This window comes from Phalacrocorax carbo, chromosome 3, assembly GCF_963921805.1.
Source record: "Phalacrocorax carbo chromosome 3, bPhaCar2.1, whole genome shotgun sequence".
In the NCBI taxonomy this organism is placed as follows: Eukaryota; Metazoa; Chordata; class Aves; order Suliformes; family Phalacrocoracidae; genus Phalacrocorax; species Phalacrocorax carbo.
Window position 1 is genome coordinate 65,328,573 of NC_087515.1, and position 26,337 is coordinate 65,354,909.

General features: G+C 39.4%; 2 protein-coding genes across 5 annotated transcripts in view; one reads left to right on the forward strand and one right to left on the reverse strand.

Moving 5' to 3' along the window:
• The window catches only part of MAP3K5 (mitogen-activated protein kinase kinase kinase 5), a 110,785-nt gene that overhangs the window by 44,635 nt on the left and 39,813 nt on the right, over positions 1-26,337 (forward strand). For both annotated transcript variants that reach the window (XM_064447193.1, XM_064447192.1), the window contains exons 4-11: positions 3,512-3,705; positions 3,970-4,138; positions 5,108-5,214; positions 8,602-8,772; positions 13,794-13,906; positions 20,264-20,423; positions 22,551-22,704; positions 25,574-25,681. In XM_064447193.1, the coding sequence (XP_064303263.1) occupies positions 3,512-3,705; positions 3,970-4,138; positions 5,108-5,214; positions 8,602-8,772; positions 13,794-13,906; positions 20,264-20,423; positions 22,551-22,704; positions 25,574-25,681 (1,176 nt within the window). The remainder of the gene's footprint in view (positions 1-3,511; positions 3,706-3,969; positions 4,139-5,107; positions 5,215-8,601; positions 8,773-13,793; positions 13,907-20,263; positions 20,424-22,550; positions 22,705-25,573; positions 25,682-26,337) is intronic.
• Positions 3,699-26,337, reverse strand: part of LOC135312590 (actin nucleation-promoting factor WASL-like) — a 65,806-nt gene continuing 43,167 nt past the window's right edge. The window contains exons 4-6 of one of the 3 annotated variants that reach the window (XM_064447213.1): positions 18,264-18,321; positions 17,776-17,879; positions 3,699-3,802 (exon numbers count right to left, since the gene is read on the reverse strand). The gene's annotated coding sequence lies outside the window, so the exon portion shown is untranslated. Of the gene's footprint in view, positions 3,803-13,985; positions 14,777-17,775; positions 17,880-18,263; positions 18,322-26,337 lie in introns of those variants that run through there. The other 2 variants (XM_064447215.1, XM_064447214.1) reach the window with 2 other exon arrangements.

Sequence of the window (26,337 nt, forward strand, 5' to 3'; positions counted from 1 at the left end):
GTTGACATAACTGAGAATATTGCAATTGGGTTTAAGGTATTACTCCTTCAGATACTGCCCATTTTTCTTGAATGGCTTGATCCTCTTACTTTCATTGTACATGGTATGGCGAGTCAGAGGAATGGATCTAAGGAAACACAATTTATCTTGGTTGCTCAGCAAACTTAGATCTAGAGTGAAGTTAATTAGAGTTCGGAGAGAATATCAGAGTTGGGATGGAGTGTTACAGGGCAGGTTTTAGTAGGATAAGTGGAATATGTTTAAACTTCCAAGTCGGGTAATGGGCACTAAGTGAAAATGCAAAGCAGTGTGTGAGCAGATAGGAAATGTGTGCCAGAAAGACCACCTGATCCTTTCTGACTTAACTTGGTGTGGCTTATGTTTTGACAAAGAAAAGTGAGAAAGGAAGTAAAAGTGGCTGAGACAGAGGTTGCATAGCCTGGGAATGAAGAAAGAAGCAAGTCACACACTCTGCTTCAGGGGAGAAGGTTTAGAGCTGTCTGACACTGGAGCAGCTCCTCAGCTGCTGCCTCTGCGGCCTGGTCCTCTCAGGCTCCCATCCCAGTCCTGCCCCAAATGCAGTCAGGGTTGGGCACTTTGTAGTTACAATTTGTGTCGGTGACAAAACATGTTTCCCCTTAGTGGGAGACCACAGACTGTATTATACAAGAGCAGTCCTGCCATCGTTGTTATCTTATCTTTCTTCCACTACCACCTTTAGTAAACAAAATAACTTGATTTTATTTGGTGTGTGTGTTTTTTTTTTTTTGCCACAGCTATTGCATGCCTGCCTTTGTCAGGTTCAGCTGTTAAGTATCTAATGTACTCTACAGCTGGGAAAGTGAAATTTACATCAATTTCTTGTATTTTTTACCTTTACTGCATGTGGGTGTTTTCTGTTTTTTAACAGCCTATTTCCTAAGGAAATGAAACTTTTTTTCATCCTCCACCCTCTTTCTGTATCTGCCTGTTTTGTCTGTCTGATGACTTTCAGCCAGATTTGAGGGGTTTCTGAGCTACAGAGCTCCCCACAAAACATAACCGTCTAGGTTGAGTTAACAACGAAATTAATGCCCTGGCTGAGGGAAGGACCACTGTGTTCCCATACTACTTGCCACCAAAGATCAAGGTGAGCTCCTGCCTTAAGACAGTTCCCTGGGAGCCCTCTGAACAACTGTGAATTGATTTTATTTTCTTCTGTTTTCTTCTCACATAGTGGTTTCTTCTGCCTTTTACTGTTAAGTTCTTCCTTATCCACTGCTTCCAAAGACTACTGCATGTCATATACAGCAGGCTCTATAATACAGCTAGCTTTCTTTTTCCCCCCTTTTCCCTTTTACATGCAGGAAAAATGCATGTAAACTAATTTGTGCTGGCTTTTTCCACTGAACTAGATACTTACTTACTACAGAAGGTGCACTTGGGATCAGTTTATAAGAGCTCTTGCTCAGTAATGGGCTCAAGCACTTGTCCTCTGAAGGAAGAGTAATTTTCCTGCCTGTAGGATTATTTATGAAGACGCTAGTACTGTCTCTGTAGGTGGCCTGACCAGTATGCCAGGATAAACTTTGGGTTCTGAGAATTTCAAAAGCTGGAAACATGCTTTTTCAGAGTTGATTTTTTTTTAAGACCTGGGCTTTGGAAACAGTGTGCCAGAGGTCTGAGAAGGCCTTCCTGCAAGCAGTCTTGAATTTATTTTTAATGCACTGAATAAACATTAGGAAGTGAAATGCTTGCTCCAGGATATCTGTAGCTACTTCACCCTTTCTCTTGGCCCTGACTTCCCGAACTTTTTCTCCATTATTTAAAAAAGGAGAGTTGCAGAATAGTCTGCTGATGCTTAACAGTGGCTCCTGTGCCAGTCACTGCCCACCCTTGTCCTGTAATTGCTGAAACCAGTTCCAGCAAATTCATTACTTCCTCCCTGCTTTTGACTGCGGGGCTTATTAGGTTTTAGCAGGGTCAAAGGTTTATCCATTCACTCCTGAAAGTGTGTGGTGGCCTTATGTGCTAGCATATTCTTGAGCAGAAGTTTCCATTCAGCTCTCCATTGTAAAGATGAGCAGTTTGAGTTCTAGCAGCACACTCCTTAATTGCTTATTAAAAATACTGCCATACACTTCCCCCATTCTCAAGTTTCCTTTGGAACTGCTACACTTGTGCACTGAAAAATGTGTCCTAGCTATTTGGCTGTAATAGTTTGCAGTTGTTGGGGGAGGCAGACTAAATTCATCCTTGTGCAAGTCTGTGTATGCAGTAATCTCCAACCAAGTTCTGGGTTAGTTGAGCTCAATGGACCTTGTGTAAATGCCTGCATCAATTTTAAATTTCAGAGTTTGTCAAGATCCCTCAGAAGTGGGGATGGGATTGCCTTTACAGTGAGGTTTTATAGTTTCATACACAATAGGTGTGATTAAAAAAAAAAAAGTAATTGCTGTACTTTTCATAGCCAGTCTGATCTGTACACAAACATATGTTTACTGACATATTTGTGCACCTACATTTATACAGACTAGAGTACCTCAATCCTTCTGTGTTTTTAAAATCTAATAATGCATGTTAAAATGCATGTTTTAAGAAGCTTTTCATGCTGCGCTGCTGGCCACTTCAGTAGTGGAGTCTGAGCTTTGAGAGCCAAATGGGACGACAACTCCTGATTTTAATGGTGTGCTGTCTCATAGTTGAGGCCCTTCAGAACCATAATATTGAGCAAGCTTTCTATATGTGTAAATCTGTACTCGTACACACACCACAGGCACCACACATCTTGCCACCCTCTTTCCTGGAAGATAAACTTTAATTTATTTTTTTTTAAGCAAAGTATCTGTCATACTTTGGTATATAGAAATCAATACAGTTTGCCAATGCTAAGACATTCCATAAGTGATTATTCTGAAATATGCATGGTTTTAAGTCCCACTGGCCAGGAGGGTTTGTTACTTAGAAGGGAATTTCATTTGTCTTTGTTATGCTGAAATATTTGAGTCATTTTGCAGTTCATGTGAGGATTAGCTTTCTCTACGGTTTTCCTGTTGTGAGGCAACTAGCTTGTCGAACTATACTGATTTACAGAGACCGCTCTCTTCTGAACATCAGTCAGCTTGAAAAGAGTCTATGTCAGCTTCACCTGAGTCCGTCTGCTGCTTCAGGATGACTAGGGTGTGGAGAATTCTGAGGAGAATTGTTTCATTATTGAGCCAATGTTCTGGCTATTTTAAGGTCAATATGATGCTTCTAAAAAGACTCGTCTTACGGGACAAAGTTCAGAAATCTGAAAGAGTATTTTTAAGGTGGAATTATATTTGAGATGAAATGTAAGAAATGAGAACTCGTGTAATCCTAGATTTCATAGGTAAAACCTTGGTCTTGCTGAAGTAAACAGCAGATCTCCCTTTGACTTTAACAAGTGAAATTCTGCAGGCAGTATATGTAGTTGTTTTATGCTTAGGCTTGTCAAACGGTAACTGCCCTAAATATTGCCTAATAACTGCCATAAATTGTTTCCCTACAGATGTGCACTGGTAACTACATATTTGTTCCTTATATGATAACTCCACATAACAAGGTGTACTGCTGTGATAGCAGTTTTATGAAGGGACTAACAGAACTGATGCAGCCCAGTTTTGAGTCGCTGCTTGGGCCTATATGCTTACCTCTGGTGGATCGGTTTATTCAGCTCTTGAAGGTGGCACAGGCCAGTTCAAGGTGAGTTGTCTTTTGTACCCCTCTGTAAAACTGATGTATTCCTGTGGGCAATGTAAATGTCAGACTCTTGCTTCAGGGTGACGTGATGTTTTGCCTTCTGTTGAGACAAATGGATAATTATTGATAGAACAGTGTCAGCGGACAGATTTGGTCAAGCTAAATTATTAAACATTTCACATATACATTGTGGGAGAGCTGCAGGGCCAGAAAAACAAATGCAGGGGATCTGTCCCAAATTGCTGATGTGAAGTTGTTCCTCTCCAGCCAGTATTTCCGGGAATCCATCCTGAATGACATCAGGAAGGCTCGTACCCTCTACACGGGCAAAGAGCTTGCCGCAGAGCTGGCAAGGATTCGGCAGCGAGTGGATAATGTTGAAGTCTTGTCTGCTGACATTGTAATAAACTTGCTGCTGTCCTACAGAGACATCCAGGTATGAATCCTCTGCTCTAAGATCACCTAAAACAGAGTAAATCGAAGTACATTCTCGGTGAAATTTTTATTGCATTTTGCACAGGTTTGCGAATTAACTATATGAATAATGCACACTAGTAAAATCTTTTACAGTATCTTCACTGATGCTTTTTACTTTGTTTTTAGTTACACTGTTTGTAGTCTACCTTTACATAGCAGAAAAGTGTTGTTATTTTATAACAGCACCTAAAAAGTACACAAAATAAAATAACTCTTCTCTATCTCAACATTACTTTGTGATGAACAGCCCCTAGTGTGTCCTACTTAAAGGCTATGGTAGCGTTCTGCTATTGATCTGTATATGTATTCCTTGTCACCATGCTTGTAATGTTTCTCATGGAAACACGACATGTTATATGCATTTCAGCTTCTAGAATGGCGCTAATATTGCTTACATTGTTATACGTAACTTCAGCTGTTGCTTCGTAAACATTTTGAAGTGGTTTGTTTTTGGTTTTGTTTGTGGTTTTTTTTCTTTTAAGTATGTCAGGGAGTAAGTTACTTTAAAAACTGATATTGAAAGATTCTTTTATTTTGGTTTTGTGGCTCATGCCTACTTCAGAGTTTTGGGATGCTTTAATTCAGATGCAGTTAGCATTGTAATGTCTGTATGTTATGAACTCTGGTATGTGCTCAGCCCCTGAAGCTAACTTTAATCATAAAACAAATGTACTAAAATCTCCACAGGTCCACACTGAGAGCGTACAGGAGACCAAATTGTGTTTCCCTGCCAAATACTGCACATATTCACATGTCTGATGTGTGCCAGGCTATTTACAGTTTGAGACTGAAGAAACTGAAATCCGTAAAACTTACAATGAATTGAAAATACTTCTTAATATGAAATAAGAGGTGCTTAGTTCAAAGAGGAGTTTATATAGGTATATGTCAGTACAGCCACCTAAAACTTATTCCCTCCTTTTGGAAGGATTATGATTCCATTGTGAAACTGGTGAAAACTTTAGAAAAACTGCCTACTTTTGACTTGGCTTCCCACCACCATGTGAGGCTGCATTATGCATTTGCGCTGAACAGGTAAGAATCTACCCTTCCTTCTGCTGTTGAACAGTAAATCAGAACTACAAACTTCACGCTGGCTTGGTAACCCCAGGGGAAGTTCCCTACTGGAGTCTTCGCATGCAGGTCTCGGGTTTTCACCAAAGCAAATTCGGGGACTCTGAGCTTCATGATCAATCTAAGCTTTCTACTTCTCTCGTACTGTCAAATGCAGTTCCTTTTCCTTTAGTGTGAGTGTTTGATTTGTGTTTCCATAGGTTTGCATCACTTTTTCATTTCAGTACCTAGATCAGAGCAAGTAAATACCTGGCAGTATTCTACTTCTGTAAAATACACTTTTAACATTGTTGTATGAGTGACAGTGCTGCAGCATTTGTGCTAACTTAGACATCATCTCATTCAAGTCTGAGTTCTGGTAGTGTCAGGAGACAGGAGGAGAATTTAAATAAAATTTCCATCAGATGATTTTTATTAATTATGATGATAAACTGATTTTCATGTTCTCTAATAACATGCACAAAATGTGCCACATGGAGCAGCACGCACTTCTTTCTTGGGTTAAATGAGAGCCAAACCTAGATTTATTTTTTTTTTTTCCTAGGATACTGGCAATTGGGCAAGGCACTATAAGGGGACTTTTTCAGAGGAAATTAGAGATTTTCTGCTCCCTTGCTGTTACCACAATGACAGTTTTGCTACCGATGCTTAGAGGAATACAGGAAATGTCTACAGATCTTTCCCTTTCTTCTTCTCACAGATTTGAATATTGTAACTCAGGTTCACTGAGGAGACTCAAAACTGCATATCATGTCAAAGTGATATCAAAATATGTCACAATTAGTTGAAAAAAGAAACCTGTTTTTGAAACAGAAAGTAAAACAAAATCAAAAAACAGATATCTGGCATTGTTTTGTCTGAATAAGATGTCCAGATCTTTTCTTTTTCCTTTATACCAGGTTTATGGAAGTATAAATATTGTGCCTTTTTTGTTCATGCTTTGCTGTGTAGGGAGCTCTGCTGATTAAATAATCCAGCATGTGTCTGCTGCTTCTACACAGCCTTCACAAGCGTCACTAGGTGTACCTTGGAGTTTTAACAAGCTATATAGATCTCACCATTTGTTGTTTTCATAGGTGTCTTTGTTTTAGAACTTGACTAGTTCACTGGGGCACTAAAACCTGCAAAACTGCAGTATAATCTTTTCAGGCAGATCCTTATACTTCATTGGTTCTCTGGGACGTCTTGCAGACAGAAGGGCCTCTTTTTATAGATGTGACTGTCAGATGTAGCCTTTGAGGGTATCTGTCATACAAAAGGTCTAAACAGTACCTCCAAAGGAGTTGAGATCAGATTTTCCTCTCCCTCCCTTCTCCAGATTGTACATTCAATGGCAATCCATGACAGTCATGAAAATGTTCATGCTTTGGTGTATGCCAAGGAGGAATTACTTGGGCTAATTGTAGTTTTCTTCTTATTGGGACTATAGAGGATGTTTCCTGAGCTAAGGCAGGTCTGGAATACTCTGTGCCTCTGAACACTTTCTGTGGAAGAAGCTGTCCCTCTTGCTTCTAATCCAGGTCATGGAGTCAGGTCGTGGAGCGGCTCAAGTAGTCAGGATTAGTCTGACCTGAATCAAGAAAGTGTACGAGGGCATTGACGGTAGAAAAATAAGCAGAAAGAAAAGTATAGGGACCTCTGTCTCTGGAGACCAGCAAAGTGTAAATGGCTCATATTACAAAACGTAGTTGTGCCTTGCTGGTTTTGTTCAGCTAGCCATTGGTTTGGTCTGGGTTAGTGATAGTTGATCCAAGATGTGGAAGAATTATCCACCTGAAACTCCATTCTGAAGATTGCCCTTCTAGAATGAAAGTCAGATGAAAAATATAAAGAAGCTGCAGATTTAACCTTGTTGCTTTACTTGAGTGGTCAATATGAGAAAACAGAAGGAAGCAGACCTTCAACAACTTGACAAGTGATCGGTTGGCAGGGGAGCTAAAATGACACAGACCTGAAGGAGACTGTTACTCAGTCAGGAGAATCTGATTTCTCTCTCTGGGGCCTGGGATTGGGAGCACTTGTCCATCTCAAATGAGTACACCAGCCTTGCTGTGGCACTGCAGAGGTATTTGGGGAGCCTACTGAATCTCTGTAGTCTGAGGGGACTTTTCCTACTTTGTTAGAATTTGACTGGTTGGAAGGTTGGGAAGAGACGGCACTGGGTTTTATCTGTCTCATCAGGCTCTACTGATGTCTCAGGTTGGCCCAGCACACAGACTTGCACTTTTTTTTGCTCAAGAAAGCAGTTTATACCGTCTGCTCAGACAAGTGCTCTTGCTCTGTTTTCTTAATTATTTTTGTTATGATGCAAGTACTCATTCATCCTGTTATCCATTCTGCTTGATTTAAACTTCTTCCACAGCAGCCCCTTCTGGAGCTGCACACATGAGCTCAGAGCTCACGAGCTCAGTTATCACTTAGAGTACACACACTCTCATCTCTCAGGTTTGACATTGATGCTGCCTCCACAGATGCATCAAAACTCTGATATGTTCTTGTAGAGTAGAAAGAAACAAATCTATTGCTGAACCTCTGATCAAGTAACATCTGCTTTAAGATGGCTGTAGCTTTTGACATGGGGTTTTTCTTCTGTCTTTGGAGTAGCCTTCTCTTGCAAGCTTCTTCAGCGCAAAGCTTGCAAGGCAGATACAAAACCACTTTTATATATCTCCCACAACTAAAATTGTAGCCACTCAAATATTACAAGCAATTTCCTCAAAATAATATAATACTCACCCCAATCATCAAAGAACAGGTTGTTGTTTGGTTTTTTTTGCTGGGAAAGGAGTGGTTTGCTTGTTCAGTACACAAATATGTAAAAAATTCTAAACTCTTGATACTGAATGATATATGTTTCCAAACTGTGAGTCACCAGGAAGTGTCTGATGCTTGCAATTGTGTGGTTTATTTGTCTGAAGTACTTTTGTTAATATTACCTTATTGGCTTCGCTTCCTAACCTTATGTATCGTGGGAATTCAGTCTGGTTTGTGCTTTTTGGGTTTTCTGCTTCACACTCAAAATGTATATTTTTTAAAAAACAAATACAAGATGGAATCTTTTTTCCTTTAAAGAATGAATTCATAATTGATCTTGAGGCTCTTGTTGCTGTTGTCAGTGCTTTGCTGATGCTTCATGAGAGAGAAAAAATGTTTGGGGGCTTTTATAAAGGCCCCAATATTAAGAAAAAGGGAAAAAAAGGAAGATGGGGAGGGGGGAAAAAAATATAAATAACATATTGTGTCTAGAAGCACACTTTACACTAAATCATATGTATTCAAACATGGTCATGAAAAAGTGTTTCTTGTTTATTGATTTTTTTTTTTAAATAAATTTTTATTTTTTTATAGGCGAAATCTGCCTGGAGACAGACAGAAAGCTCTAGAAATTATGATTCCCCTGGTAGAACAGGAAGACCAAGTAGCTTCAGATATGTACTGCCTGGTTGGTCGAATTTACAAGGACATGTTTTTGGAATCTGGGTTCATAGATACAGAAAGCAGGGACAAAGGCACATTCTGGTAAGTACTGTTTTCCTGGTCTATGTCCGTTTGTTAGCTTTGGGAAAACATTCCCTGAAGAAGAATGTATTTCAACTGTTTCACTCTAAGTACTTGTCATCCTTAAGGGATATACTGAATCCTCTAATCTTCTTCGCTTATTTGTTAAGAGTGAGAGGCTTATGTCGTTCACAGATATGGTCCCATGAAGTTCTTGAAGTGCCTCAGAGGGTTGGAAGTGTGGGTAGCTCTCACCAGAGGGTATTTTCCTCCTTTTTGCCAAATGTTGAGTCTCCTGTTTACTAAACTTTTTTTAGGAATTTGGGCCAGACAATCAGCTGTGAATCAGCTGGCATATCTGCAATCTAACAGATACTAGCTAGGTAGACTTAAAGGTGCTGAGGTTTAACTCTGTACTGATGCTTTGGATGTACCATTCTGCCATGTGGTGGGGTTTTTTTGGGGGGTTGGGTTGGTGGTTTTTTTTTTTGGCTTTCATGCTCACAAGCAATATTGCAGAATCATGGAATGGTTTGATTTGGAAGGGACTTTTAAAAAGGTCATCTCTGACTCTTTCAAACTCATGCTGGCAAAAGTTTTATCACACTATCATCACCATATAGTATATACATATTGCAGTGGACTGCAGTACCATCAATAGTCAAAGAAGCACAGAATAGCCTAGACAAATTCTCATTTTAATTTTAGAGGCAAGTATCATGCTTTTTATTGCTTCTGAAATGCACTAAAACGTTATTATGTGGAATAGGTTAAAAAATGGAGGCACTGGACACCATCCTAGATTTCTGTCAGGATGAGCTCCTTTTTCTCCATTATGATTCAGATAAGGAAACACACAATCTGTGTTTATGTATCATGCACATCAGATCCTAGCTGTGGTCTTGTGCTTATCAGCTGCCCGTTGAAGTAAGTGCTTAGAAAGGAAAGCTTTCTTCTCCCTTCGTCACTTATCACTTGTTTTCAATAAACTTCAGTCTAGAACTGTCTTTGGTAAAAGATAAGATATAATTGTTTACCATTTATGGCCTCAGAATACAAGTACAGTTTATAATTGCTGGTCATGCTTTACAGTTTTGCAATGCTTACTGGATTTTTAAAAAGATGTTGAAATAACAGGAATGCAGCATATTGTCATCATCCTCCCTTCATAACTTCGGATTAAAAAAAAATTTTATTTCCTCTAAGGCAAAGCCCATAAAAAACTTCCAAAATTCTGTTTAAAAACAATATTTTGCTAGTGTCATGACCTAATGTAAAAAGACGACTCTACTCCTGTGTACAAACACTAAGCCTTATCACAGGCTAAACAGCAAAAGTAATTTCTATTTATTCTAGTCTACATTTTGCTTTTTTCCTCATTCATAACAGTGCCTTATGAACAGATACTTTTTGAGATTTTTCAAACCTAATGGAACGAAGAACAATTATATGTATAAAGGTGGTAACTATTTCTAGCATATTTCATGTAACCACTTTAATACACTTTTGATAGATGCATCTTTAGCAATCATGATATTCATAATTATGATGAGCAGATAGTTTGGGGAAGGACAGCAGGCTGGCAGCTCCTGCAGCAGGGTAGGAGGTTGACAAGCCAGCCCCTAAATAATCCCTGAGGTCTCTGGCAGGTGAGACCCAATAAGGTCTGCTCCGTGCACCTGCTGCCATAGAACAAGGTGATCTCTGTTGAGTCAAGCTGGAGTTTGGCCGGTAGCGGTACCGGATGTGCCGGTTGCTTTTGGTTTGTAATTCATGCTGGATATTGATTTGAATGCTGGTGTTAATCATACAGCAGGTGTGACGTGGCTGAAGGGTTGACTCATAGCTCAGTGGAAGGCTCTTGGGAAGGAGCAGACCTACTCTAGTGCTGCAGCAGGCCACAGTGGGGGAAACTGTACAGGAACGGTGCCTCCCTGATAGTGTTACTTTATGTTGAGATAAAGGTTATCATCTCAGTCTTAAAGAAATGAGGATGTAGAAGCATGGTGAATTGCATAAAATAGTGAGAAATTGGCTGTAGAACCAAAGCATTGGTTTTGCAACAACTAGTGATGTCAAGGTACTTCGGTCTATTAAAAAAAAAAAAAAGACAGGTAGTGTGCTTACCTGACAATTAAAAAGCAGAATAAAAGACATCTTTCATGTAAATATGAAAGAACAGATGAAAGATTAATTATTAACTGTCACTTTTGTGTTGCAGACTGACAGTGTAAATCAGATTTACCAAAGCTATCAAGTCTTTATTCAGATCTTTTCACTGCTACCTCCCTAGCCCGGTGTCTGCACCGCAACATTTTCCCAAATGTCAACTTTCAGTTTCTTGATGGCATTTATAATTGCATCAGCTAAGCCAGCCTCTACTTTATAGGCAGGCTTTTAAACCTTACCGCCTTTCTGCGATACTGCGAGGGTTCCTCCATTGATATTTGGGGCATGACAATGTACAGCAGTTGCACCAGTTGAATTTAAATCAGTTCAGTCAAAATATCTGACCTGTGAATTGTTTGGGAAACTGTAAATATTTTCATTTGTTCAAAACTAATTATTACAGGTTATTTCTTTCGGGTTTTTTGGCTGAATTTTTTGCTGTCCAGGCTACATGGATATAAGGCAGGTTTAAGAATGTCTGCAGAGGACTGCACCAATACAAAATTACACTTCTGGTTGTAACAATTTAGGAGAGGTAAACAGGACTACAGAGGTCCAAGATACTGGTGTTTCTTGGTGTGAGTAGCATGTGAAGATGGCTAGAAAAATGAATTTCTGCTGTGGGGAAGGGAGTTTTGGAAGCAATTTGGAAAGAAAAGGTAGAACCTGGAAACAAAAATTCCCAGGATGTCCCTACTCATCTCCTGGGTGTAGGTGGCAAGGTCCCTGGCAGCGGGGGGACTGCAGGGGTGGCCAGTGATGAATCCATTGGACCTGGTGGGAACTGGCTGTGTCTTACATAGGGCAGCTCCTTTTCTCTTGCCAGAGGCCAAAACTGAGCACATCAGCAATACTGGCGGCTCCTCTGTGGTAACATATTTAAGAAAGGGTTTTTTTCCAATGCTTCAGCAAGCAGTAACTATTTGGCAAACTTAAGTCATCTCCACCTCCTTTGCCTGTATGACTAACATTGTTGACAGCACAAATGTGCCCACCTGTTGATATGCATGAGATGCGCTTATGTTACCTTTAATTTAGAAGTTTTTTATGTATCTGCCTAAAACTAGAGAAATCTTGATAGTTGTGCCAGAAGTTAGACATCTTGGGGCAAAAACCAAAAAGTAAAATTACAGTCTCTTGTATTGGAACAAAAATACTTATTTTCAAGGTGTTTTTTTTTCTTCTTCTGTCAATCTTTTCCTCCTTTTCCTGATACTGCATGAGGATTACAGCATGAAAGATCTCTAGGGCAAAAAAGGGAGTCCAGTTCCCAACATTGCTGTGTTTTCAAACAGATTACACCATCCAGTGGGTCTCTTCTAGCTGTATATGCTTAGACTTAGTGAGAGTGTTGTACTGTTTGGTTGGTGGGGTTTTATGGGGTTTGGTTTTTTTTGTTTTGGGTTGGTGGTTTGTTTTGGTTTTTTTTTTTCTGAAGTAAGAGAAAATGCTCTGTATGTACTTCCTTCCATGTTTTCTTGTAACTCACAATACAAGAGGAAAGGCAGATGATGAAAGAGAAGAACTAATGGAGTCTTCTCTGCTCATCATGCTTTTTTTGAGGACTAGACTCTTGTCTAATGGTTAAGTTCTTTGGATGTGGGTGACTAGAGTATAGAAAAAATACATGTGTAGCAGACTGAAGAGGAGCCTGTCTTGCAGTTTTGGAAAGCAGAACTTATGTTAAAGTATATAAAGTCCTGAGTCATTACAGCAGGAAAAAACACAAACAAACAAAAACTTAAAACCACCTGTATTTTTGGCCTGCTAGCATCAAAATGCCTTAGCTTTGCTTACATGTCAAAGCATGGTCTAGAAGACAGATCATTAGTTTTTGCATAGATTATTTTCCTTTCCTTCCTTATGGATTCATCTCACAACCTGCTTATTTTTTTATATATAATCCATTTGTTTGGATTTTTCCCATCATTTTGGAAGTAATTTTGAACACAATTTCTTCCACTGTAGGGGAGTTGTGTTGACTGAGTCTCTTCTGCTCCTTCTCCTATGTAACTCACACAAATAGTCTTGTTTTCCTCCCCCTTAGAGGGGTGTGTGTGATAAACATATACATGCAACCAAACATGTTCTTATTCTGTAGAACAATCTTAAAGCACTGTAGATCTGCTGTTGCTGTTGTCATCACAATTTGCATTGCTAGTATGAGCAGAGTTTGTGCTATATTTTTGTGAAGCCCCTTGACTACTTTTAAGACAAGATTTAGGCGAGGTGAATACCAGTTGGTCTAACTATTCGTTTTGCTCCTTCACTTCCTCTTGAGGAGAATAAAATCTGGTATAGTCCTTTTTTTAATGTGAATAGATTCCTAAGGACAACGTCAATGAAACACCTAGTAAAGAATAAAATTTGGAGTAGCTGAAATTGTAGCTAAATGCAAAGTGTGCTCTTGTATCGCTTTTGTGCTTATGCAATTTGATATGCTTGTCTGTCACTGTAGCAGATCCACAATAGAATATAAGGTTTCAAGTCAGTGAAAATTCATCTATTTAAGAGTAAATGAATGATCTTATTAAAAAATGTAACAGTGAAACAGGTCTCTTACAAGCTGATAGTGTTCTTTCTTTAATCTCAAAGAAAATTGGAAATCTAGTAAGATACTATAACTTCATTGGGATGGATGAGTAGGGTCTGTGCTTGTTGTTTGAGGAGAAAGGAAATGGGAGGAGGATGTATAAATAATGAACTCTTAAAAATAACCACAAAGCATGTGTGGAAAGCAGTAAAATATTTTTGCTTCTATGGGTTTTTGCTGTGTAAACAGAAGATAAGCACTTAAAGTACCTAAAAGTATAATTATGTCCCTATTAGATCAAGTTATTTAGAAAGTAAACTTGTATGTTTGTTTTTTCTAGGTTCAAGAAGGCGTTTGAATCGGAGCCAACGTTACAATCGGGAATTAATTATGCAGTACTCCTCCTGGCAGCTGGACATTGCTTTGATACTTCTTTTGAGCTGCGGAAAGTTGGTAATTATAGCTTGCAAGTTCACAGTGAAATTGCATTCTAGTTGGAAGTATGACACCACCTGCTGTCATAGAGGAAAAATCTGATGGTTGTATATGGACACTTTGATAGTGAGCATGTGAATATTTAAGTTGGTCTCCGCCACCACCCCTGATCCTGCCTGACTGTGGGTGAGCACTGTCATGAAGACCTGGTTCCAGTTTCAAGGTCTTAGTGAAAAAACCGACAGCATTTCTTTCCAATGGCATCGTTTGTGTGAAACAGGAATGCCTGAAGGGGGAATCCAGTTCCAGCTAGCATTCTTTAAAACACACAAACAAAAACCCTTGTAGAGCTGTAGGGAATATGGACAAGTCCATTCTGAGTGGGGAAGATGCTCTTGAGTTTGGAATGGGCTGGGAGAAGAATGTTTCCCTTCTGATGCTTTCTTTGAGTTTTCCTGAATGTCTGTATTTATAGAATCATAGAGTCAGAGTGATTTGGGTTGGAAGGGACCTTTTAAAGACCATCTAGTTCAAGCCCCCTGCCATGGGCAGGGACATCTTTCACTAGATCAGGTTGCTCAACCTGACTTTGAACACTTCCAGTGATGGGGCATTCACAACTTCCCTGGGCGCCTTGCTCCAATGTCTCACCACCCTCATTGTAAAAAAATTTCTTGCTTAAGAAGGAAAAATTAAGGTGTCCATTTTGCTTCTGATTTTGTTGGATTTGAGGAAAGTGCAGAGTCAAGATTAGTCAGTAATAGTTTCAGGGAAGGTATGGGAGAAAGCACTGAATGTGTAGTAACATATCCTTTACAGCTGGCATTCTTCTCCATGAATTCCTGTAATTCTTGACTTATTGTAAAGTCTTTTTCATCCTTCTGTCTCCTGAGAAGGTTGTCAAGTGAGAAAGAAATAATGTTCTTCACTCCACAGAATGGATCTGTAATCAGCCACTGCTCTAGTTTAGAAGTTAGGTGTGCACTGTATGTCCTGAAGTAATTTTCTAGATAGAGAAGTTCTTTGAGTGTGAAGTTCAGAGTGAGGTTACTTCCACATAGATAATGGATGTGAAATTGAAAATCTCTGGTGTGAATAAAGGTGTTTGGATGTGATAGGCCACGTAGAGTTGCTCCAACTACTGTGTTTCCCCTTCTGTTAGTGGGTGAGATTTTGCTTTTTGGGTTGGATAGAATACTTCTGTCTCCTACACTGAAATTTGAATTCTTGTGCCAATGTAGGAGGTAAAAATAAGTCTGGCTTCCTACATAGCATTTGCAAATATTCACTCAGCTGGCCTAATTTTAAATTAGATAGTTTAGTGAAGCTGGGCTATATTTATTGTGTAGTCTAATTTGAATCCTTCCATTTTAAAGAAAGTTCTAGATTGCACCTGGGCTACAGCCAACTAGAGTTGGACAAATTAGTTGTTCTGATGAAATATGCTTGTTATTTGTAGGGATCAGATATTTGGTATCATTCTCATAAGTTTCTCCAGTCTTTTCCCTGTTTGCATGGAGAATGTTAGAGATTGTTTCCTTATTACTTGACGTTCCATCCTCAGCTGATGAATGATTTAGTGGAGAAATACACAGTAGCCATTTGGTGGAAGGTTTGGGGTTTTTTGAGCTGTTGGTGTGCCTCTCTTATGTAACAATTTATTTGGTGTCTGCTGAAAACCCTTTATATAGCAATGCCTTCTTTTATCTACTAGCATCTATCTTATTTTGTTATGGGAAAAATTACCAAAATACTTCAAGCCACAGACTGACTTAGCTATTTTGAAACAAGTTTTCAAATACATATATAATATAGACCCTATGTGTGTCATTGTTCATCGATATCTTGTTAAGAATGTGGTCACTGTTCATGGAATCATAGAATACCAGCTTGGAAGGGACCTCAAGGATCATCTGGTCCAACCTTTCTTAGCAAAAGCACGGTCTAGACAAGGCGGCCCACCATCCTGTCTAGCTGAATTTTAAGTGTCCCACGTTGGGGAATCCACCAGTTCCCTGGGGAGTTTATTCCAATGGTTGATTATTCTCATTGTGAAAAATTTCTCCTTGTGTCCAGCTGGAATCTCCCCAGAAGTAACTTGTACTCATTATCCCTGTCTTTTCCATGTGACCCCTTGTAAAAAAGGGAGTCTCCATCTTCCTGTAGCCATGTCTCCCCTAAGCTGCCTTTTCTCAAGGCTGGACAAACCCAGTTCTGTCAGCCTTTCCTCATAGGGCAGGCTTCCCGGTCCTTTGAGCATCTTGGTGGTCCCTCTCTGGACCCCCTCCAGCCTCTACACATCTTTTTTGTATAGTGGAGACCAGAACTGTACACAGTACTCCAGGTGTGGCCTGACAAGCACTGAGTGAGTGGGATAATGACTTCTTTCTCTCTGCTGGATGCCCTTTTTGATGCAACCCAGCACCCTGTTGTTGGCCTTCTTGGCCACAGCAGCACACTGTTCACTCATGTTGAGCTTTCTGTCTGCCAGGACCCCTAGGTCCCTTTCCACAGAGCTGCTCCCCAGCTGGGTAGAGATCCCAGCTTGTGCTGCATGCCTGGATTATGTTTCGCCACATGCAAGACCTTGCATTTGTCTTTCTATAATGAGGTTTGTCAGCTGGCTTGAGTTGTGCTAGATTCTGAGGATATCTTAGTATTTTCTTTGTCTTGAGCTAAGGTTAATGTTTTTAAAAAAATTAAGCAAAAGCACAGAGGCTATGTAGGAAAATGTTTTGATTTTATTTTTCCTGTCCCAAGAATCTTACATGTGTGTCATGCTTTTGATGTCACCTCTTGTTTAGATCTGTGTGTACAAGGCCAATTGTTAGTAGTAGTTAAATTTGCCTGGTAGTGCTTTCAGTTTGGTGTCTGCCTGCAGCATTATCTCTAGCATATAGAAATTAGAGGAAGTCTCTCTTCTGGTGGGAGCTGAGGAGAGAGGTGAGAGCAAGCTGGTTGAAGTTCAGTCCAGGTTATATGGAAATGGTATTGGTAGGTTGGGAAAGGCTAAGGAAGGATATGGTCCCTTACAGCCTCATGCACCCTCTGAAGTGTTGTTATTAGAAGGTGCATATCTGATTATGCTGTCAATAATGTAATAACTCCAGTAAAACTAGGTCTGGTATCCAAGAGAATTTATACTGATCTGCATCAGATCAGAAAATTTCCCTTTTAAAAGTTCCTTTTAAAATTTCCCTTTTAAAAGTCAGATAATAGTTCACAACTAAATGATCACTTGAAGCATTAATGAAAATCATCCTTCGAATTCCTGAATATTATTGCTTTAACTGTACAAAATTGCAGAACTTGGAGACCAAAACAGAAATGCAGTGCTTTGCATTGACAGTAATGATCTCTGCAGCCTGTGCAACTTTGACGCACAAAGGATCCTGTAATACGAATTGTTCAGTCAATATTTGAGCAAGGAAGGCAGTTTGTTTATAAAACAGTTTGTTTATAGTAACATTTAACTGGTAATATCTATTTACTATCTTATTTTCTTCAAGCTGTGGGTATATTCTTGGCATTATAAAAACAATGCCTTTTCTGGTGTTAATGGTTCCTCTCTTTTGGCTTATTTATTTTTTAAGGCAAAATGTTTTTGATAAAATATACTGGAAATCAGCTGCTGCTTTTTTTATTCCCCCTGTCAATGCCAAGTTTATCATTGAAGGAGAGAATGTCTGGACTCTGTCTGGATTTTCTTACACTCTCAAGAAACTTCTAAAGACGGTGAAATCAAAATAAAGAAATTATACAAGGAGACCACAAACTCAGAGTGAAATTCATGAAGATATTCACTTTGCATGTTTGCATAGAAAGGATTTTGTTCCCCCACTCCCCAAAAACCAAACCTAGTAGAAAACAAAACAAAACAAACCCACCTCTATAAACTAGACTTAGAGTCTTTTGAACATATTGCTAGTATCTCCACGCTGCAACTGCATTTTTCCAACTTGCCTTTCAGGGGTAAGTCTGTAGATGAGCTCTGTAGAGCAAGGTCAGGAAACATGAGTTTTAGCATGGAGTACCTCATCTTTCTCAGAAGAACCTGATGAGAGGCTGATGTTGTCTTCCCTAACGTAATAGGATCCACTTCACAGAATACTTAGGTAAAACTTCCAGTTCATCCAGGCTACATAACAGTAATGATTCCCAAACCTGGTGTCCTCAGATGTCATTGCTGCTACACATCCATCCTTTTTCCCACCATCTTCCTATAGCTCTCCCTCATTTGGTGAGCTGGGACTCAAAATCCTTGCTATCACCAGTCTTGCCCTCCTAACAAACACTTCTCCCTGCCACACCAGTAATCCCAGTCCCTCCCCATGTGAGTTGTACTTTCCATCAAAACCACGCACTCAGTTTGTACCTTGCTTTGGCTCTGCTGCCATGTCTGGAGCACTTGGAGGGTTGTGGTGCGTGGCTTCCTGTGGGCGCAATGAAGCATGGCGGAGTATATAAGCCTGTGAATCAGACACTAGTGCTGCTGCGTGCTGTCACAAATAGCTTGTGATAGCTTGTCAGTGGCCACAGTAACTGAGCGCTATCGCCCAGTACTCGGCAAAGGCCCTCCCCACGGCTAAATTGCTCCCTTTCCCCTTCCTCCCAGTGAAGGTATACCCATCTGAAATGATTCATGTATCCCTGTGATGCCAACTCCTTACTTCCCTTGTGATGAGGTCACATTCAAAGCCCGTGGAAGTTGGTATGTGTCTGTCTGCTCTTGTATGTTGCTGTCAGGTGCATGCAAGCAAATGTTTTAGACATTCTAGCAGAGCCCTCCAGCCTTTGAGGGTACTGCTGAGTAGTGTTACTCTAGGGTCCTGGGGCAGACTTACTTTTTCCATTTACTGTGTTGAGTGGATAGCGTGTAGGTTTTGTTGTCTAGAACCCAACTGAAACTCAGTACATTTAACAGAAACTTCCCCTTCCTATCCTACACCAACAAGTGTAGGTGTATGTCCTCAAGTGGTCTCTTGGCGACGTGCGTGTGTATAGCACCCTGGCTTAAAGCCTTGCAGAGCTGATATACGTAGAGGTGGTCACCGCTGCACATTGTGGAGTTGATAGAGGTGATGTACGTTGAGTCATGTTTCAGGTACATCTGAGATATTTTGTAAAATCTGTTGCTTTTTTTTTTTCTCTTCAGGAATAACTAAACAAGATTCTTTCCCAAGAAATGAACAAATAATGTTTTTATATTATTTGTTCTGTATGTGACTCAAGCACAACAAGTTCTTGTTAGCAAGAGACCACAAATTGTGAAATACAGATGTGAAATAGGCTGTAGACCACTTGAATAAAATTTCACATTTTAAAAACATTTATTGTCTGATGTTAATAACAAAAATGTGAACAACACGAGAATACATGGTGAATTTTGTGGAATGAAATGTAGCTAATGTAATGATATCCATTTTGATAAGATTTATTGCTGCTTTCAGCATGGAGTTTAGTGTGCTAGCTACTTACAGGAGGTTAATGGAAAAATGAAGATCAACAGTTGGATTGAAATTTCTTGTGAATGCTCAGCCTTAACAAGGATGACAGAAGGTGATGTGGGAGGGAGACTCATAGTGAAGTAGTGTGGGAAAAGTGATTAAAAGGCTACTGGCGGTCAAGAGGCTTGTCTTGTAAGCTGGAAATGGTTTTATTTGCTGGGGATGGTGTAGCATATCTCATGTTAGCTGTAACTATGTAGCAGCCAATATGAACTAAAAATCGTCCTGAAGGCAAGAGGGAAACTGGCAGTTCTCAGAAAACTTAGCAAGTCAAAATAAAACCTGAGGCTCTCCATAGTCTTGAGTTGCTGAGGGACTTATGAATATTAATAGATGTCTTTCATTGGGGTAGGACTTGCGGCAATTAAAAGAACATCACTGCTGGAAGAAGCCCAGTGGATCATCTGTTCCTTCTGCATGGGACCTTGTCTATAAAGGTAAGTTTGGGGCTTGGGGCTTGTAAGTCAGAAAAAACAAAGCAGAAAAAAACATAATAGGTGCCTTATTCAGCATCTGTTAAGTTTTTACAGCTATGTTGTGTAGTCTAAGGCCCCAATTTACCTTTACAGATGAGGTCCATGCAAGAACATAGGTAATCTGACTGTGGCCTTGTCCTGACAGTGATGTCTTAAAGTTCCTTTCTTGAGAAGTCTTTAGGAAGAGGGGGAGGGGAAAAAAAAAAATCTCCTGCTGCTTAGGGTGTTTGGAAGGCATGTGACGTTAACTGGTAAGTATGGTTTCCATCTTACTTCATTGAAATGGAGGAGGCTACAGTAATTTAAGCAATTCATACATTTCAAATCAGGGAAATAGTTATTTTAAAACTGCATTAATACATTCCTGTGACCTATTATTCCTTTTACTACAGGAGTAAAGATCAGCAGCCTGCTTGGTAAAAAGGGGAGCTTGGAGAAACTGCAGAGCTATTGGGAAGTGGGATCTTTCTTGGGGGCCAGTATGTTGGCTAATGACCATACAAGAGTGATCCAGGCTTCTGAAAAGCTGTTTAAGCTAAAGGCACCAGCATGGTAAGGTGATAAACGAGATTATGTACATTGCTATGTATAATACTTGGGGGTCCTTCAGCTTTCACTTCTGGCATCATATTTACTGACAGGAGATTGGTTTTGGTTTTTAACAGATTTTGCTGTCTGTGTATTCTTTCACTGCACTTTCACCCAGACAAGGGCCTCTCTTCCCTGTTTGCCCTTATTCAGGAGTAGATTTGATATGGGTCTTTCAATGCGATGTCTGAGAAGGGCGGATTCACCATTGGCTCCAGGCTCTTCTGAGGGCAAGGGGGAAAGGAGATGCTTGTAGGCACTGTACATAAGCGGTTATGTTGCTGAAGAGAAGTGGTAGTGGCATGCGGGTTTAGTCATAACTGCCTGAGAGTTTTTGGGAATACAGACAGCCAGTCTGAAGAGGAATGGATATACTTTGGAATGCTCTGATTATTGCACATATCAGCTGTTTTAGGAACTTGAGCATGAATGAGCTGTATGGTGCAAGTTGCATCTCATTATGATTTATAAGAATGCAGATTAAAGTCCAAATAACAGAAAAGTTATAAATCTAGAGGTAGAGACAACCCTGTAGACTCAACATCTGTTATGCAAAGGCCAAGAGATGTGTGCTCTGACGACAGGCTCCCAGCACCTGTTCTGCTTTGGATATAGGCAGCAAATAAGGACCAGCTACCTCCTCATCAAGGGCTAGGATCATGTTAGCTGGGGAGAATCAAAATTCCTGTCTGACTAAAAAAGTTGTCACTCTGCCAATTGAGGGAGTGTATATGTTGCAGCCTATTGTCTTTTTATAAAGGCTGGAAAGTCTGTCTCCAAGAAGCTGATCAAAGGGGAAAGTATGTATGTGTGCTACAGTATGGAAATGCTGAACTTCTGTATTGACATAACATAGGAAACTGTCAAAATTGAGAACTTTTTCTGACCAGATATCTTAAAAATGGTGTTTACAGTGTACTTGTCTGCAAGGTTTTCCATTTTTACTATGTGCATGTTTCACTGAGAAGCTGGTTGCACTCTCTAGAAGTCTCCTGGTAGACTTTTCTGGAGTTTGAGTGTCTGCTTGTCAGGATTTTATGAGCCAGTGCCCTTGGGGTTTAACTCTGTGGATTAAACCCTGAAAATACAGCATGCTTATTTGTGCTTCAGGAAGGATTTCTCCTGTGAGCAATTCCTTCCCAGTCCGTTGACTGCTGTTCAGCAGAGCCCACTTGGTGCAAAGCGGAGTAGATATGGTACCTTGAGCCAGATATCTCCATGGCCTAAGAAGGGTGACTGGGAAATGCACAGCTATGGAACTGTTTGCAAAAGGCCCTCTGAGTTTACATTATACCTTCCTGAAATAAGCCTGGAAGACTATTCATGGAAACTTGGTCAATTCTGATAATGTGGTAGCTGTGATAAATCCTCTTTAGGCATGTATATCTAATTGCAGTAGTATTCATAAAAACTGTGTAAGATTTTCTTACAAATTTTTTCAAAAATGCAAAGAGAAGGCCATGTTATGAGGAGCCCCATAAACCAGCCCCAGCAAGTAGAACAGTAGAGAGGAGGATTAACTGAATTCAGTGGAGACATTCAGCACTGCCGTTGTCCTTCCCAAGCAATGCCAGAAGGCTGCTCCATGTACCTATTGTTGTCTTTATAGGATCATCAATTCCAGAAGCATTATGTTTTACAAATATGTGTTAAACAGCTGCCAATGCAGATACAATGCAGAAGACAGAACAGTGTAGGAAGTTAAACTAGTGGGCTTTTAGCCTGAGTTTTTATTTGAGGTTGGTCATTAGTGAAGCAAGTTTGACATGGGCTCAGTTTGGTCCGTGAGTGGAGGATTTACTACTTCATGAAGCTTTCCTGGTTTAGAATAGGAGACAGTATATGGGATCAGGAATATGTGCAGGAAGGAGTGTCGCAGAACTCGTACTTGAGGTTACTAACAGAGCAGCTACATTTCCAGTTCTAAATGGGGAATTGCTATTATTAAAAGCAATTCTAAAGAACCAAAACTTTACTGGCTGCCTTGCCATTGCAGTGGTGAACGCTTCAGTTATGATTAAAGGTAGAGATATTATTATTATTGACAAACTGTATGAAGTTTGCTACCTATGTATGCTTGGATGATCACAGGTACCTGAAGTCTATTGTAGAGACTATTTTGATATATCAGCATTTTAAGAAACTGACTCCAGAACAACATATGGCCAAACAGGAGCTTGTGGACTTCTGGATGGACTTCCTTGTTGAAGCCACAAAAACAGATGTGTCTGTAGTTCGATTTCCAGTGAGTAGTTGTTTTGTTGTTGTTTTGGGTTTGTTTTTTTGTTGTGTTGTGGTTTTTTTGTTGGGTTTTTTAAATAAATTGTGACATGTAGAAAATGAACACATAACACAGCTTGTTTTTAGGTTGCCAAGCAATAAACTGCTTGTCCAGAAGAAATGTATTTGACCTGCATATTAGACTGGTTTTAATTGATTGCACATGGCTACAGCGGGATTGCACGGTGTGTTCCTTATGAAAGTAATGAGGAAAAAAGTCAAGATAAAACTTTGCTCTTTAGTGTTTGCTACCAGTGGGTATACTTCTAAAGCAAACCTTTGCGGTGTATACCAGGTGATACTATAATAACTATATTATGTTTTGAAGAAAAGATATTTAATCTCAGTCTCTTTCTAGCTCAGCAGGCTTTGCATACCCTGCTGCCAATTAAGTCTGCACTCTGTTAGAGATTAAAAATCAGCCCAAGCAGTCAGAAATCTAATATTCCAGCTACTAGACAATGTATTTCAACACATTGCACTATAAGTGTGTCTATATATGTACACACTTCTGATTTCTTCCACAAACACTTTGCTGAAAATTTTTATTAGATACGCTGGTGTTGTACGATGTCCTGAAAGTATACTGCAAAAAGAAATTTGTTCCCTGTCCGTGTTAACTATATATGTGTGGAAAATAATGTCTTGGGTATCCCTTTTAGCTAACAATTAGCAAATACAGCTTTTTGTTTTAAATAACAATTGCTGTTGCCTTTCAGATACTTGAAGGGCATACTGGTTGTTTTGTACCGTTCTTCTGGCTTCAGTGTGTGTATGGGATAATAAAGCATATGGAAGACACTAGTGAACAGCAACAGTCTGAGGCAGTAAAGTGAAAGCAACATGAGACTCTTTAGGGAGTCTGATCCTCCTCTGAGGAGAATGGGTGGAGAGTTTTGCAGGGAAGCAAAAAATATTTTGAATCCTCTGGTTTTTGTGAAAGACAAGGCCATGTTCTTTTTAGGCTGTTGATGATGAAATAGATCAGTTAGATACTTAAAATAGGCTCTGACTTATAAAATTGTCAAAGCCAAATGGTTTAGGTTTTTGTTAAGAGACGAACCAAAACCAATCATTGCAATTAGTATGAGCTGAAAGATAGGCCCAGTGACCACATAGTTTGATTGTGTCGTACAGGAAACTATTCTGGTGTTGCAGACAGACATACCTGATCTCTCATAATACAAAAATTCTATTTGTGCCTATTCAGAAGGAAAATCACACCATTCAACAAGTAAACAAAATGAAACATAGCAACTCTTTTCCCTGCCTTCTCATGGATTCTGGCAAATAACTTATTCTAAGAAGTTTTGCAGATTTCCTTACTGTGAATTGTTCTCAGAGCTTGAACTTAAGGACTTCACTGTCCATCGGTATTAGCTTACCTGTCAGTTACTCTTACCTGGCAACATCAATGTCATCATCCTCTTTTCATCCTTTAGAGGAAGAAATGACACAGCTTGTGGGTAACTTCCTATAGGCTAAAGACCCCAATTTGTGAAATGGTCTAAACCAGATTTTAGAAATTATAAGTGTCTGGAGATGGCAAGCGGCACACTAGATCGCCCACTGGTCATCATTTGGATAGTTAAAAGCCTAGGTACTTCTCAAAATTTGGCCTTGCTCTTCTGCCAGTGTACCTGTGTGCTCATGGACTCTGTAGGAGGTGACATGGCTTAGGTTTGACTCTAAGCCGTGGCTCTTTCCAAGACTTTCTGCTTAGGGCTTTATGTAATTTTTTAAAAATGGATGTAGACCAAATTGCCCCAGTCAATCGTTATTTCCTAAAGCAATTTCTGAACTCCAAAAATTTTCAAATGAGAAATTCTGTATCTTAGGTATTTTGTAGGTGATGTTTGCTTGGAGCTTTTATGCGAGGGGGAAGGGCAGAAGGAAGGAAGATGGTTATCAGTTTGTTAACCATCTTTAACTTAGTCCTATTTTTATAAGTGTCTTTCAGCTAAAGACTCAGGGCTAGGTATCTTCCTATGCACGCTGCAGTAGAAGGGAGTAGCTTTTTCCTGAATTAATAACAACACTTTACATTCTGAAGAATGAGAATACCTTCAACACAGGCAATATCGATTTGGTGTGTTAGACATAAGATTTTAACCATTGAAAATCTAAAATAAAACAATAGTTCTAATGAAAAAACACACTACTTCAAATAGCCAAACTTCGACTTTTTCCTTTAAAGCATGCTGGAAGCTTTAAAGGTCTGGCAGTAGTTCTGGCAGAATGTTATTAAACTGTCAGTTTAATGCTGCATTGCATCCCATATCTTTTACATGATGATTCTGGTTTCTGTTTCACTTATTCCAGGAAATTTTCAGTAATCTTTAGCTGTCGCTAAAGCTTGTTGCTTTTGAGAAAGTCATTTGATCTGGTGGCTACAGTTCACAGTGGTCTAAATCAAAAGCAGTTTAGTCTAGTTGTAGGTTGATGTGTTTTTCTGATTTACCCAAATGCGCTTCTACCAAAAGATGATAAAGGTATACCAGAAATCCTGTCCCTGTGGGAGATGGATGTTCTTGAATGGTGTTGTAAGAGAATGAATTGTGATGGGAAGATTTCAAATCTGATAGTTGTCAGAGAAGTCATTTGGAAAATTGTTATGTGTTACCAATTGACACATAATAGCCTTACATAAACTGAATTAAAATTGGCCTTTTTGTTAAGTTACTGTCAGCTCAGTACCTAAAATTTTACCTTTCTTTGTTTCCCCTGTTTTTCCTGGTCTTGTATAACTACATAAATAGTTTTAATAGATTTCAATACTTTCAAAAGTTCTACATATTTTGTACTAACTCTTAAAATTATTTTTTTTCTACAAGGTTTTAATATTAGAACCAACAAAAATCTATCAGCCCTCATATCTCTCCATCAACAGTGAAGCTGAGGAGAAGACCGTATCTATCTGGCATGTGCTCCCTGATGACAAGGTATACTGTGGTGTTGTGTGTAGTTGTAACTTCTTTTCACAATTTAAAATTATGCATGGTACATAAGGCATATTACACGTAAACAGTTGCGTCTAATGATGGATTCTGTAAAGGAGAAAAGTATTTTATTAACACATGGGAAGATGCTGTGGACATATGTTGCCATGCATTTTTTATTTTTTTAATATCCCATTCTTAATTTTCCTCATTAAGTTTGCCCCGTTGTTCAATGGATCTTTTGTCTACATCATTTTTTGAAGTAACTTGCATCTTTGTTTAGGTTGTTTTAAACCCGTGTATGATAGACAAGAAGTCTGTTGCTTGAGACTTCATAAGTGATTTATAATCTACTGTCATCATACAAACAATGTACCATAAAATTACTCTTACAAACAGAACTATCTTCTTCCTGTACTTGCAGTATTGCTTATCAGCTGTGGTAAATACCCCTTTTAATACAAAAGTAGTAGAGGCTGGTGACTTAAAATGGAGTGGAATCAATCAAAAGCCGAAGAAGTATTTGGCAAAAGGATAGAAGGTCTAGAAATTGAAAAACCTGGAAGTCCATATGTCAAGGTGTGAGATAGCCAGACGTGTTTGGAAAGGAGCTCAGAAAATCTGGAGATGCGAGTGGAGAGGAAAACCTAGAATGGTTA